The sequence below is a fragment of the Onychomys torridus genome, chromosome 6, assembly GCF_903995425.1.
Source record: "Onychomys torridus chromosome 6, mOncTor1.1, whole genome shotgun sequence".
Lineage (NCBI taxonomy): Eukaryota > Metazoa > Chordata > Mammalia > Rodentia > Cricetidae > Onychomys > Onychomys torridus.
Genome location: NC_050448.1, coordinates 84892201 through 84908633, shown reverse-complemented (window position 1 = coordinate 84908633; position 16433 = coordinate 84892201). Strand labels below are relative to the sequence as shown.

At 40.1% G+C, this 16433-nt stretch overlaps 1 protein-coding gene across 12 annotated transcripts in view; it reads right to left on the bottom strand.

Annotated features, from left to right (window-relative positions):
• Positions 1–16433, bottom strand: part of Wdr47 (WD repeat domain 47) — a 59065-nt gene that overhangs the window by 20080 nt on the left and 22552 nt on the right. For 9 of the 12 annotated variants that reach the window (XM_036190181.1, XM_036190190.1, XM_036190185.1 and 6 more), the window contains 4 exons: positions 11122–11248; positions 9438–9616; positions 5161–5418; positions 2965–3040 (listed from right to left, as the gene is read on the bottom strand). In XM_036190181.1, the coding sequence (XP_036046074.1) occupies positions 2965–3040; positions 5161–5418; positions 9438–9616; positions 11122–11248 (640 nt within the window). The remainder of the gene's footprint in view (positions 1–2964; positions 3041–5160; positions 5419–9437; positions 9617–11121; positions 11249–16433) is intronic. The other 3 variants (XM_036190184.1, XM_036190191.1, XM_036190189.1) reach the window with 1 other exon arrangement.

The window sequence follows — 16433 nt, the reverse complement described above, 5'->3', positions numbered from 1 at the left end:
AAATCTTTAAAAATTTAAAAAAAAAAGAGCCTAGAAAGCTAACTCAGTAGGTAGGAGCACTGGCTACTCTTACAGAGGACCTGGGTTCAATTCCTATCAACCACATGGTGACTCAGCCATGTATAACTCCAGTTCCAGGGAAACTGATACCCTCGACTGGCTTCTGAGGGAACCTGGCATACACATGGTGCACAGATATACATGCACGCAAAACACCCATGCACATAAATAAACACTAAAATTAAGACAAATTATAACATTAGAATATACATTCCCATATTAAGCTTTCTTTAACTGTCAAAGGGGAAATTCACATATATGGTTCTAGTTAAAAACAACAGAGCATCATTTGTTTTCCAACAGGAAATTCATGAGCTGCTAGCGGAGAAGCTGAGGCAGGAGAAGTAGTTCTAGACCAGAGCTGGCAACACAATCAGATTACTCTCTCAGGAAGAAAAGAAGAAATATAAAAGGCTATTATTCATTTAACCCACTTACAGTTAAAAACAGAAGCTTACTATTATCTCTGGCAATTAATATTTCAGCATTTCAAACTGAAATTGTAGAATGGCCTTTTAAAACTGTGAAAATGATTTAAATCAAAATCTATGAAATTAGTGTTTATTTAAAGTGTCAGTCTCTGTCCACAGCACTCTCCAGAGAGGCGAGTTGAAGCAGTTCTATACAGAGATGTCCACAGCTCCTGCTGTTTTGACCTCCAAAACAGCACTGCTACTTTGAGCAGGACTGACTGGACTGGGAACAGGGATCTCCAGATGGCACGGTTTGTGGTGGTATTGTGTTCCCCAAAATATTGTGCACGCTAATAAACTGATCTGGGGTCAGAGACAGAACAGCCACAATATTAAACATAGAGGATAGGCAGTGGTAGCACACGCCTTTAATCCTAGCATTCCAGAGGCAGAAATCATCTCTTAAAGGATACAGCCAAGCATGGTGACTCACGCCTTCAATCCCAGGGAGTGATGGCAAAAACAGAAAGATATATAAGGCGTGAGGACCAGAAACTAGCAGCATTTGACTGGTTAAGCTTTTAGGCTTTTGAGCAGCACAGTTCAGCTGAGACCCATTCGGATGAGAACTGAGGCTTCCAGTCTGAGGAAACAGCATCAGCTGAGGAACTGGCAAAGTGAGGAAGCTGTGGCTTGTTCTGCTTCTCTGATCTTCCAGCATTCGCCCCAATACCTGGCCTTAGGTTTGATTTTACTAACAAGACCTTTTAAGACTGTTACACCTACAATGGTTGACAGCTTTAACGTACTCTTGTCTTTGGGAAGTATCAATGTCAAGTACACAAAAACGCAAATCACTTCGGCCTGTGGACTCAAGAACACAATGAACAGTGAAGGGACTTCCGCTCTTACTACCCAAGCTTTCAGGGTTCAAACCATGCGCCTCCTTAGGAGAGCAAGGCAAAACTAATGCACATAGATTTTTCTTATCAACTGAATTCTGTTATTCCTATGGAGTTCAGGCCATGCGCTGGAAATGGACATGTAAATGAGTAGTATGGGGGAGATAAGAGAAAAAGGGGAGGGATGGTTGACTAACACCCTTCTAAACATTAATATTAGGAGTTTCTTTGCAGCAGAAGTAACATAAGTTGATTTTATTTGTGCCACAATGTGTTTTAAATTTTTTAAAAATGTTGGGGCTGGAGAGATGGCTCAGAGGTTAAGAGCACGACTGCTCTCCCAGAGGTCCTGAGTTCAATTCCCAGCAACCACATGGTGGCTCACAACCACTTGTAATGAGATCTGGTGTTCTCTTCTGTCCTGTAGGGACACATGCAGGCAGAATACTGTGTACATAATAATAAATAAATCTTTAAAAAAATTTTTTTAATGCAGCACTATGCATAATAGGAGACTTGATATAAAAATATAGATGCTAGCTTTTCTTGAGATCAAAGAAACTGGAAACACTGGTATTGTGCATTTCTTTGTAAAAGGAACAAATATTCCTGAGTACTTATCATGAAAATGGTAGACACTATTCATTTGTTTCCTATTTGACCCTTACAGGCATCTGGGGGAAAAATACCTTTATTTATGAGGTTAAATTCTGAGCTGGGGAAAAAAGGTAGAATAGTAAGAAAAGGATACCTGACTCTAAAACAGAAAACATATTGAGATGAAAGGCCCAGCAGAAACACCACCTGAACAAAGCCATCCTAAAGTTCAGAAAGCAGCAGTCTCCGTGAGAAAATTCAAGGTCACCACTAGGCCATTAATATGAATACTTACAAATGTGTTTTCCTTTTTAAATTAACTATGTGTGTGTGTGAGTGCACATAAGCACATGGAGGTCAAAGACAACTTCTGGGGGCCAGTTCTGTTTGCACCATGTGGGTCCTGGGGACTGAACTCAGCTTCCAGGCTTGGTGATAAGCACTGTCCCACTGAGACAGCCAGCCCTGTGGACCTCCAAATGTGTTTTTTTTCTTCTCCTTCTTTTTTTTTTTTTTTTTTTTTTTTTTTTGCTTTTTGAGACAGGGTTTCTCTGTGTAGCCCTGGCTGTGGTGAAACTTATAGACCAGGCTAGTTTCAAACTCACAGAGATCTTCCTGCCTCCGCCTCCCAAGTGCTGGGATTAAAGGCGTGAGCCACCACTGCCCAGCTCCAAATGTGTTTTCTAAGGCAAACTCTCCGTGTAGTTCAATAAGATCTATCCCACTACTTTGAGGTAAATGATGACTATTTTTATAGTTTTCTTTGAATTAAGAATCTTTTTTTTTTTTTTTTTTGGCAAGGCATGATGGCACACACCTTTAATCCCAGCACTTGGGAGGCAGAAACAGGCGGATTTCTGTGGGTTTGAGGCCAGCCTGGGCTACACAGCAATTTCCAGGTCAGCCACAGCTACACAGAGAGACCCTGTTTCAGGAAAAAAAAAATCTTTGCAATATGTACACACACAGAAAGAAACTTCTCCAAACATTACCTCTTCCCCTTTTGATCTTGATAGATTCCCTGAAGAATCTCCAAGAGATGGCTTACTGACAGATTGTTCTGATGAGCTGTGGGAACAGAAGTTCAATAAAATTCACTCTGAAATTCAACACAGAAACTAGGTTAACTTAACCTTTCAAATTTCTTTCCTTCCTTCCTTCCTTCCTTCCTTCCTTCCTTCCTTCCTTCCTTCCTTCCTTCCTTCCCTTTCTTTCTTTCTTAACAAATGATCTCCAGTGACTCTATTCAAAGCTACCATATGGGGACATCAGGGCTCTGGGTTTGGTGATACCACGGAGAGTTGTAGGAGAAGGTGAGATGCCATTCTGGAAAGAAGTCAAGTCTCTACACCATAAAGTGAAGGGTGAAGAACCTCTCCTCTGCTGGCCCCACAGCCCTTCTGCAATGCTTAATTCCACCCCCAGCACAAGCCTAGAGATTGCTCTTTAGGAAAATTATCTGGCCTTGGAGAAAAAATAAGAAAATGAAAAATAACCAAAACTGACAGTTATCCCTTCCTAGAACAGTATTTCCGATTAACCCTTTTTTTGTAAGACCAAAGACAGATGAATCATGCAGTTCTTTTCTAAGAAGCTGCAGGAAACCCTCAGGAATTACAGACAGAGGCTTCCATTGAGAAGCCCTCTTCATGAAAGCAAGAGACTGAAGCAGATGAGCAAAGAGAAATGCTTCAAAGAACAAAGACCCAAGACTAAAATCATAATTGCACTCTTTACAGATGAGAGGGCTTCATCTCAGGAAAAATGCAGTACTTCTGTTAATGTTTGGAGAATGAGAACTCTGGTTAAACATCACAGCAAGGAAAACATCAATAGGAAATGAAGATGAGGAAATTACTAAGCACCTTTTCTAACTTCCTAAATCTTAAGTTCCTAGGAAGGCCCAGGGGATTCAACAGAATGAAATTAGAGAACATCTGGGATGAAAAGGACCTAAAAATCCAGAGTGGAGAAAGCAACAGGCCTTACACAAAGGATCGAGAGTCAAAGGACATCGGACTCCTTCATAGGAACATTGAAACTGGAAGGTCATGTCGGACTCAGAAATGGTTACCATCTCAAATTCTACACCAACACTTTGAAATACTGTCAACATGAGAGATACTCATGGCCAGAGGAATTTTACTTCTAACATATATCCCTTTTCAAAGAACTATATGAGATCCTTCAAACAGGGCATCCAACACAGGAAGATAAGGAGGAAAGTCCCAGGATTCTCTAGACCTGTTCTTTTAAATAATGGCTTAAAGCCAGCAAATATAAGCAAGAATGATCCTGGAGCCATGTCTCAGAGAGAAAAGAGTCAACAAATTATTGGGTGCTTTCTACCCTAACGAAATGGTTTTGTTTACTACATTTATTGATGGTGTGTGCACGAGTGTGTGCCATGTTTTATGCATGTATGCATGGGTGTGTGCATGCTTCATGAATGTGGAGGTCAGGGTGTTAACTTGCTGTCTTCTCAGATCTCAGGTCCTCTGAATAAAGCATAACTTTAAGATTTAATTCCTGTCTCTACCCATGGACAGCCTGGGATCCAGTAGCCCAGTTACAAAAGGAGAATATAACATTAATTACAAGGCTAATTCCTACAAATACTCAAGTGTCAAAAGGAAGTTATACATTTCTAAATTAACCTACCTGAGAAGTGTTTTATGGTAATGCAAAAATGTCCCTTGACTATTCTCATTGCATAAATTAACACTTGTTTACTAGTGATAGGAAGGTAAAAATGCTCTAACTGGTGAAAATATAAATATGCAAAGTCTTTAGTTGCTATAATTTTTTTCACAGTTGCCAAAATTGCCTTTCGATAATCACTCTAACATGTTGTAAAAACATCCTCTTATACCCCAAGTCTGTGAGATTATCTGTTGAAAAATGTCAGAGACAAGGGGGAAAAAATCAAGATAAAGCCTAAAACAACAGACTCTCTCAGTAACATGGTTTATAAAAAACAGAATGGTCTTGGTGCTGTCAAGGAAGCAAAAGGAAAACAGAGGGGAAAGGAGACTATAGAGAGACTCAAAGACAAAGAAGGCAGATCAGAGAGAAAGCAGAAGCTAGGATGCGCTCAGCTTTCGGGGGAGGCTCCAGAGAAGCTCAAGCTTATGTTCCTAACACTACAGTAGGAGTTAATATTTCAGGTTTTACAGTCAAGCACTTACTTCTGGCTTCCACAAGGTGATTCTTCAAGAAACGGGATGTGATTTGTTGATCCAGGATTACGAGGAGTGCTTGTGTGAATATTTGAAGTATCGGGTATTAGCCTCTGACTGGCATCTTGGGGTGGTGTACTAAAACTAGTCCCAGAAGAACTATTTGATCCATTGCTTTTGTTCCCAGGGCATTGTTGGTTGAGCACTGGCACCTCATTACCAAGACTATCCATTCCAATATTTAGTTCACCAAGCTTTTGTATAGACCTATAAGAATAACAACACAAATAGTTTAAAATAAAAATGCAGTATAAAATATTCCTAATATATATAGGCTAAAAGCTTGAAAAGACAAAACACATGCACATACATAATCTAGGGGAAATTTTATCTTAAATATGATCTCCATCAATTTAAGACATAACCAAGATAGTAAAAAAGATAATCCAATGCCTTTAATCCCAACACTCAGAAGGCAGAGGCAGGAGGATCTCTGAGTTTGAGGCCAGCCTGGTCTACAGAGTGAGTTTCAGGACAGCCAGCTACACAGAGAAACCAGGTCTTGAAAAACAAAACAACAAAAAAAGATGATCCACATTTTCCCACAGCATCACATTGTAAAGGAGACAAGCCTGGTGGTAAAATGTGTGCTCAGCATATGTGACACTTTGGATTTAAAAATAGAAAACAGCTTCTCTTCCAAATATTGTCAATAATAATATTAAAGTACCAAATTTTCCTCTAACAAAATAAGCTATTTTCATTTCATTTATCTCTAGTAATATCCTGTCAACCACGACATGAATGATTAGAGCAGATCACAAACATCAAGTGGTGCCTCTATCATTCAGATCTGCATTCATTATTCAGTCATCCTGTAACTAACGTTGGCCAGACTCTGACTGTGGCACTGGAGACATAAAATGGGCGCCAATGAGGCCTCAGTACTATTCTCTCCAACAATCTTCCCATCCGCATAGCCTGACTCATTTGGGGCTCAGGCTTATTATGAAAGAAAGGTACAAAGAGGAAGATACCAGGCTCTCTCAGATCTAGGAAGCCTTGGTGACATGTATCTGTAATCCCATCACAAGGGATGTTAATGTAGGAAGATAAGGTCAGCCTGACCTACATAGTGACAACCTCAAAAAAGCTTAGGTCTAGAACTGACCCAAGTTCACCCTTTCAGCCAAGAGTCACTATGAGAGAAGACTAACCCAGTTGGTATGATTATTTAAGTGCGGTAGTTCATTGTGCTTTCTCATTTCCCTTTACTGACCATGTATGTGTGTTTGGTTTTTGAAGGAGTCTTTTATAAAAGGCAGGCATATACATACAAATGTCTATAATCATCCCAGTACTTGTAACGCTAGGCTAGCCTGAATTACAGAGAGACACCATCAACTCAAAAAACAAAACAAAAATATAATAATAACAAAAATCAAGAAAAATTCAACATTTATTAAATATTTATAAAGTATAAATTTAATTAGGCAGAATTTCCAGACTATGTTTTTGTGAAACATTAATCCTGTGATATGCTCCCCTCAAAAAGGACCTAAGTAAATATGGCCATTAAGTGTAAAGAGACTTCAAAATGCTCACATTAGTCTGTCACTTGGGGGCTTCCTTCCTTTCTTTCTTTGTGAGTCAGGGTCTCATTTTATAGTCCAGTCTCTAAAGTGGAGTAGAGAAGGCAGGACAGAATATGCCTGTAACAAGTGTCAACTCAGTGATGCCAACTATAGTACTGACCAAACAAGAGTAAAAACTAGGGGCAGCACTATTGAGAGAATGACAGAAAACTGACGTAAAAGTCATTTGCAAAACCATAGGGTAAGCACACACAATTATAGACTTGACTATCCTATCTATGGACTTAAAAATTAATCAATTAATGTGGGGGAGTGCATGTGCCACAGCTTGCTTGTAGAGGTCAGAAGACAACTTGCAGGAGCTAGTTCTCTCTTTCCACCATGTGGGTCTTGGGGACTGAAGTGAGGTCATCAGATATGACAGCAGGGGCTTTGGCCCTTCTGGGCCATCTCACTGGTCCTATGTCCTATGGAATTCGCATACTCAGACTTAAAAGTAATTTTAAGCTCCAATTACCAAAAAAAATCTAAAACAATTGTTGAACAACAAATACACTCTACCCAGACCTGGTGGCTCAAGCCCATGATTCCAGTCATTGGAAGACAGACAACAGACTGCTGTGCATTTAATGCTAGCCTGGTCTACATGGCAAGGTCTAGGCCAGCCATGGTTACAGGCTAGACCCTGTCTCAAAAAAACTAAAACCACAAAAAGCAAACACTAACAACAAAACATAAATATACTCTAAACTGAAACTAAACTACTTCATTTCTATTTTTTATTGTGTTTAAAGGATGAACACTCTTGAATAGTCTCTTTCTAAGACAGCACATCTCAATCACTATTGGCGATCACAAACCCTTTTTGGTACTTTATCTTTTTCTTATTCATTGAAAGGTATCTTCTCTGGAAAGTCAAATAGCAACTATGAAGAAGATATTCTAAGCAGCAAGTGTCAATTCATCAGATTAGGAAAATTCTGACAAGCAATAGCTTGATCCAAGATGGTAAGAAAATACTCCCCAGGGCTAGAGAGTTGGCTCAGTAGTTAAGAGCACTGACTGTTCTTCCAGAGGACCAAGGTTCAATTCCCAGCACCCATATAACAACTCAACTATCCAAACTCCAGCTCTAAGGGATGCTATGCCCTCTTCTGACCTGCCTCTTCACCAGGCATGCATGTAGTACATATACATGTGCATGTGGCAAAGCATTCATACACATAAAATAAAAATAAATGTTTAAAAAGCAAACAAAGTACTCCCCAATGTGAATATTCAGAGGCCTATTTAGATTGTTAGAGCATCATCATAAACATTTCCTGTGTGAAGATTTGATGACAGGATCAGTTTCAGGGTCAAATGATGTATATACACCACTCAGAGTGTCAAGCACATACTTCTAACACTGATGAACATGAAGAACTGAGAGTCATCACTGTAGCTGCCTAACCATAATTATGATAACTAAAGCACATTTCCTACATGCCAGACTGGTCTAAGTACATATGCAGATGTATTGGGTATATATATGCAATCCTTCAACAACCTCTGCTCATCTAAATACATATATTTTGGTTTCTTGATTTTTAAAAACTCATATATGCATATATATTCAATCACTAAAGACAATATAGTTAATAGTTTAAGAAGAAATTTTAAGAAGGAATCATTTTAATATACTGAATCCAAAAGAATCTGCAGATTGCCTTTTTTTTTTTTTTTTTTTTTTAAAGATAGTCTCATTTTGTTGGCCAGGCTGTTCCAACCTTAACTCAAATGAGCATCCCACCTTGGCCTCTCAAACAGCTAGAACTATAAATACATGTCACAATGCCTGGCTGAATCGGAAGGTTTAAAACTAATAACTAACAATTACAACCACAGTATAGTGCTCACAGCATGCCAGGTACTGCTCTAAGCACATAAAGAGATTAACTCATTTACTCTGGGCACCTGGGAAAAGTGGATGAGCAGACAGAAACTACTAAGTATGGGCTGGAGAGATGGCTCAGAAGTTAAGAGCACTGACTGCTTTCCAGAAGGTCTGGGTTCAATTCCCAGCACCCACATGGTAGCTCACAACTATCTGTAGCTCCAGTTCCAGGGATCCGATGACTTCCTCTGGCCTCTGTGAGCACCAGGCATGCACATGGTGCACAGACATATACAGAGACAAAATACTAGTCCACATAAAACATTAAAGTTTAAAAACAAAAGAAACAAAGTAACTTCTATATCCTCATCTACCTTGGGTAAAATGGGATTCACCTAGTCTACAAGCTCCTAGCCCCATGGACTGAACCACCACACTGCAGCTGTAGTTACTTGGAGAAGACAAAACTAGATTTTGTAACTGAAAGACATTATGTAATTCTATATTACATAAAACATTTTTTTTTAAATCTTGAAAATTTCAAACTACATATAAAGTAGCAGTTACTGCATGTTTTTTAAAGATTTATTTTATGGGTTTGTCTGCATGTACGCATGTACACCATGTGTGTATTTGGTGCCCACATAGGCCAGAAGAAGAGTTAAAGTTGGTGGGGAGCCTTCTGAGTCACCATGTGGGTGCTGGGAACTGAAGCTGGGTCTTCTGAATTATGAGCCATCTCTGCAGTCCCAGCAGTTACTGCAGGTTTTAAATGGCTCCAAATGAATCTCTTATTTGCAGTGAGATCAACAGACCTATTAAGGAATTGTTCCGTAAGATTCTGCTGCTGCTCAGGACCGTCCTCTTGGTTCACGCCTCCTTCAAGTAACATCTGCTGGTATATCTGCCGCTGCTGCTCCTTCTGCTCTAAATGCTGCTGATACCGTAATCTTTGCCTATAATATTCTTGAAACTGTTCAGTGGAATCTCGAAGCTTAAAAATATTAGAAAAATAATACATATGAACAGATCATTTCTGAATTGTTTTCACAATATCACCTATAAATGCCGAAAAATAATTACAACTACAACAATTTAAAAATTACATTGCTCTGGCCAGATGGTGGTGGTGGTGGTGGTGCACACCTGTAATCCCAGCACTCGGGAGGCAGAGGCAGGTGGATCTCTGTGGGTTTGAGGCCAGCCTGGGCTACTGAGTGAGTTCCAGGAAAGGTGCAAAGCTACACAGAGAAACCCTGTCTCAAAAACCAAAACCAAAACCAAAAGCAAACAAAAAAATTACATTTCTCTTTGAAAAATAACATAGCATCTGTGTCTTAACAGTCACAGATTATCGGCTCCTTAACTCTATAACAACCGAATGAAATGACTGATTACTGTGTGTTCCTGACGAGTCCAAAGTAAACATGTAAACTGATGGATATAATAGGCACACAGTCAAGATAATATGCATGTAGATAATAATAAATTTGGTATTACTTAAATTAAATGTCTTGAAAGACTGATTATTTAGTAAAAATATTATTAACCTTATCAAACATATTTAATACAAAGCATGCAATAGGTTTCTACATGTATTTGCCTAAAAATTAGGTTCCAAATGTTCTTTCATGAATAAAAACTGGTTTTAAATTCAGCAATCTCAATATTTCCCATTCACCCTCCTAAACAATTGTGTAGGGGCTGAAGAGATGGGCAAATAGTTAAAGATGCCCACCATCCAAGCCTGACAACTTGAATGTGATTCTGGAGAGAACTAACTCCCACAAAATTCTCCTCTGACTTACACACATGCACACAATAATTTACAAAAGTTTTAAAGAAAAAGAAAAACCACACTTAACACTTCTTCTAAGTAGAACAGTACATAAATCTGTATTCTATGTCATAATACAATTTCCTATCAGAAACACATAAAAATTGAACCTTAGATTTAAATAAAAGTATTACTCTATATTATACCATTTTAAATTTATTATTCATTAAATACAATAAATAAAATAGAGAATATATGCCTTTAAAATGAAAAGTAGCCACATGTAATGTAAATTCAATTATTTGAGTCATGAAATATGTGGCATTTTAGATTTTTAATAAATTCCTCTACCTATGAAATTCATGGCCAGGCGGTGGTGGTGCATGCCTTTAATCCTAGCACTTGGGAGGCAAAGGCAAGCAGATCTCTGTGAGTTCGAGGCCAGCCTGGTCTACAGAGAAGTTCCAGGAAAGGCACAAAGCTACACAGAGAAACCCTGTCTCAAAAAAAAAAAAAAAAAAAAAAAAAGGAGAAATACATGATAACAACTAAACATACTATAAATTCTTTGGGAAGAAACCAGAAAATGGGCCAATAATCAGAATATCTAAAATCTTTGTACTACTCCCAAATACAAAAGTCTTTTACACTTTATAGAAGAAATCCTATTAGCTCTTATAGATTAATTAACTGTGAGGCACATTACATTCGGCAAATATTACCTCGTTTTTCTCTTGTTTAGCCAATACTGGATTCTGTGCTCCATTGGCAGGCTCTTTTTCAAAACCAGAACCCTGGCACGTGGGCTCACTGTTGACAGGCTGCTGGGCCTCAACCGGTGTATCACTTCTTCCAAGAGAATAGAAAAAGCAGAGACGGGTGAAAAATGCATTTTAGAGGAACTTTTTTTTTTTTTTAGATTTATTTATTTATTATGTATACAGCATGTATGACTGCAGGCCAGAAGAGGGCACAAGATCTCATTACAGATGGTTGTGAGCCACCACGTGGTTGCTGGGAATTGAACTCAGGACCTCTGGAAGAGCAGTCAGTGCTCTTAACCTCTGGGCCATCTCTCCAGCCCTTAGAGGAACTTTTCTTGCATTAAAAAGAGAGTATTAAGAATTTAGTGTTTATATATAAAAATAGGTGTCTTTCTTTTCTTAACTACATAAAATGTTTTCAAAATACAGAACATGCTTAGAGAGGAGGTGTTTGTTTTTGAGACAGGGTCTTGCTGTGTGGTCTCATACCTCTGAGCTCAAGAGATCCTCAGTTACCTACATACTGAAGCTGTAGGTGTGTACTGTCATGGTCCTCAGCTCTCATTATACCACAGCTGCAGGTGTGTACTGTCATGATCCTCAGCTCTCACATTCCACAGCTGCAGGTGTGTACTGTCATGATCCTCAGCTCTCACATTCCACAGCTGCAGGTGTGTACTGTCATGATCCTCAGCTCTCACATTCCACAGCTGCAGGTGTGTACTGTCATGGTCCTCAGCTCTCATTATAGCACAGCTGCAGGTGTGTACTGTCATGATCCTCAGCTCTCACATTCCACAGCTGCAGGTGTGTACTGTCATGATCCTCAGCTCTCACATTCCACAGCTGCAAGTGTGTACTGTCATGATCCTCAGCCCTCACATTCCACAGCTGCAGGTGTGTACTGTCATGATCCTCAGCTCTCACATTCCACAGCTGCAGGTGTGTACTGTCATGGTCCTCAGCTCTCATTACACCACAGCTGCAGGTGTGTACTGTCATGATCCTCAGCCCTCACATTCCACAGCTGCAGGTGTGTACTGTCATGGTCCTCAGCTCTCATTACACCACAGCTGCAGGTGTGTACTGTCATGGTCCTCGGCTCTCACATTCCACAGCTGCAGGTGTGTACTGTCATGGTCCTCAGCTCTCATTACACCACAGCTGCAGGTGTGTACTGTCATGGTCCTCGGCTCTCACATTCCACAGCTGCAGGTGTGTACTGTCATGGTCCTCAGGTCTCATTATAGCACAGCTGCAGGTGTGTACTGTCATGGTCCTCGGCTCTCACATTTCAAAGCTGCAGGTGTGTACTGGCATGCCCAGACAGAACAAACATTTAAATGAGAAGCAGGGTCTCTAACCTAATATCAGTAGTATGTGTTTTCAGGAATTCATTTTCATTCTTCATGTCCCAGATTCATCTACAAACTAGATAGGCTAGAGGATTCCATACCTATATTCTCTTCATAAAACATGAATTGTGATTTTGTTACTCAGATATTTGTTTTTCCCTCTCACATGTTTCTTTTCTTTCTTTCTTTCTTTTTTTTTTTTTTTTTGGTTTTTTTGTTTTGTTTGGTTTTCTCTGTGTAGCTTTGTGCCTTTCCTGGAACTCACTTGGTAGCTCTGGCTGGCCTAGAACTCACAGAGATCCACCTGCCTCTGCCTCCCGAGTGCTGGAATTAAAGGCATGCTCCACCACCGCCTGGCCTCTCAGAGTTCTAAGACTTCAGAAATTTTTTTTCCAGAGACAGGGTTTCTCTATTTAACAGCCCTGGCTGTCCTGGAACTCGATTTGTAGACCAGGCTGGCCTCGAACTCACAGAGATTCACCTGCCCCTGCCTCCCAAGTGCTGGGATTAAAGGTGTGCACTACCACTGCCCGGCTAAGATTTAACATTTTATTAAGAGATTTTCTTTATTTATATTGAACATAAAAGCAAAACAGATCTTTCCACTTTTAAAAAATTACTTAATTCTTCTTTTCTTTTTTTTTTTCTTTCTTTTTGGTTTTTCAAGACAGAGTTTTCTCTGCATAACAGCCCTAGCTGTCCTGACTAGCTCTGTAGATCAGGTTGGCCTCAAACTCACAGAGATCCGAGTGCTGGTATTAAAAGTGAGTGCTACCACCGCCTGGCTATTTAAGATTCTTTCTTTATGCCGGCACACCTGTAATCCCAGCACTCGGGAGGCAGAGTCAGGAGAATCTCTGTGAGTTCGAGGCCAGCCTGGTCTACAGAGGTAGTCCAGGACATGCTCCAAAGCTACAGAGAAACCCTGTCTCTAAAAAGATTCTTTCTTTATTATTTTTTTATTTATTTTTTGAAACAGGCCTGGCTGTCCTGGAACTAGCTTTGTGCCTTTCCTGGAACTCACTTGGTAGCTCTGGCTGGCCTAGAACTCACAGAGATCTGCCTGCCTCTGCCTCCTGAGTGCTGGGATTCAAGGTACACACCATCATGCCTAGCCTGTCTTTCCACTTTTTTAATAAATAATCTTTTTAATGGCATCATTTGAAGATTTTATTTCTGGTTGTTCCTAATATTCTTTTAAAACACTAACAATTCCTGCTTTTTATAAATATCAAAAATGTTAATAGTGGCCCAGGTGTGGTGATGCACACCTCTAATCCCAGCACTCTGGAGGCAGAGGCAGGTCGGTCTCTTTGACTTTGAGGCCAGCCTGCTCTACACAGTGAGTTCCAGGGCAGCCAAAGCTACATACCTTGTCTCAAAAAAGAAAAGAAGAGGGAAGGGTAGGGGAGAGAGGAGAGAGAGGAGAGAGAGAGAGAGAGAGAGAGAGAGAGAGATGTCATCTGAAGATGATGAATATCACACACACACACACACACACACACACACACACACACACACACACACATTTATTTACCTATTGCTAGAAAACACCATGGAAACAACTATGGAAGTTAAATGACCTTTCACTTTAAAGAACTGAATTATATGCTGGGCAGTGGTGGCACACGCCTTTAATCCCAGCACTCAGGAGGCAGAGGCAGGTGGATCTTTATGAGTTCGAGGCCAGCCTGGGCTACCAAGGGAGATCCAGGGAAGGCACAAAACTACACAGAGAAACCCTGTCTCGAAAAACCAAAAAAAAAAAAGAATTGAATTATACAGTACTGACCTCTCTAGGCTGAGTATATAAGGATATTTCAAAACACAGCTGTAGGGATGAGGAAGGCAACACTGAACAGTCACTGTTGTAAAGGCACCTTTAGTTAGGAGCTTGTCCTGACTACCTAAGTGAGCGTGCATGTGGAAGAGAGTTCATTACCAGACTTTTTTTTTTTTTCTTTTTGGTTTTTTGAGACAGGGTTTCTCTGTGTAGCTTTGCGCCTTTCCTGGAACTCACTTGGTAGCCCAGGCTGGCCTCGAACTCACAGAGATCTGCAATTAAAGGCATGCGCCACCACCACCTGGCCAGACTTCTATAAATTACTAACAACTATGACAAGTGCCCACTCACAGAGAACTATGGTTTAAAAAAACAGAGTCAAACAAACAAAAAGCACGGTATCAGCACAAAACCAGACACAGCCTAACAAGTAGAACAGAGGACCCAGAAATAAGCCCACATATATTGGAGAATAGACAGCCTTTTCACCAAATGGCACAGGGGAAACTGGATTTCCTCATGTAGATGAATGAAACCATATCCATGTATCTCATGCTGCACAAAGATCAATTCAAAGTGGATCAAAGCCCTTACAATCTGAAACCTCTCAAGGAAAACAAATAGGCAAGCATCACAATGTACACAGAAGCGAAGGCTTTCTGAAAGTTCTCTAACCACACAGAAAAGAATCCTAAGAACTAGAAAAAGGAGATTATTAGAAAAAAGAAATTAAAAGGTGTCTACAGAGCATACGGATGGGAAAAAGTTCTGCCAACTATAAATTAAACAAGGAAATAGTATCTAGAATATAGAAGGAGCTGCAAAAATTAAACAGTAAAGAGAAAACCTCATCAAATCAATAAATGAGCTAATGAGTGAACAGATAATTCTCAAAACAGGAAATACAAATAACAAGTAGTATACAAAGTGTTCAATGTTCTTAGTCATCAGGGAAATGAAAATTAAAGCTGGTCTGAGCTCCCACCTCACTCCAGTTAGAATGGCTGGCATCAAGAAAACAAATAATGACAGAGCTGGCACGGATGTGGGAAAAGAACCCACAATTCGTTGTTGGTGAGAACCTGAACTTGGGCAGCCACTGTGGGAATCAAGATTGACGTTTCTCAAAAACCTGAAAACAGAACTACCAGGTAACCCAGCCATCTTAGCCATACTACTCTCATGAGTATGTGCCCAAAGGCTCCAAATCAACACTTGACAGAGATATTTGCACAGCCATGTTTCTACACAACTGCATAGTTTACAACAGTGAGGAAATGCAGCAAACCTGGATGACTACTAACAAATGAGTGGGTAAAGAAAATGTACGACATACACACAGTGGGATGTTTAGTGGCCATTTTATTTATTCCTTTATATCATGTAATATGCTTTTGATGATTTGTATTTCTGATAATGTTATACATATAGAATGCCTGGGATCATTTTCAGCTCCACTTGCCTCTTACCCTCTCCCTCTCCTGCTGGCTTGCTTCTCCTCAACCAGTCCCTCCTACTCTCAGGCTCTTTTCCTTTTGTGCAGGTAGCCACAACTGCTAAGGGATGGTGATGGGGATGGCCATGACACTTCCAGAAAACAGTGTTTCAGGATGCTCCTCTGCATCCAGAACTTAGCGGTCCACCCCATACACACCTTTGGTGATGTTTCCTGGGCCTTGGAGGAGGTATAGATGGTCCATTTAGGACTAAGCACTCAACAACCATCTGTTCTCAGTACTCTGACCATTTGTGAGTCCTACATTAACGTCATCCTCTGCTTAAAGAAACTTTTCTCTTTTTAAAGATGTATTTATTTATTATGTATAGTGTTCTGTCTGCATGTATGCCTGCAATCCAGAAGAGGGCACCAGATCTCATTACCGATTACCATGAGGGTGCTGGGAATTGAACTCAGGACCTCTGGAAGAACAGCCAGTGCTCTTCACCTCTGAGTCAACTGTCCAGCCCTAAAAGAAGCTTTTCTGACTCAGGTTCAGAGCAGCACTGTTATATGAGTATAAATATAAATATTAGAGGGCATTTTGACTAGCAAAAAAACCTGTAGTATAATATTCTCCTCTAGGGCCTATAGCCTGCCCAGCCACAGGCTTAGTACCAGGCATGTATTCCCT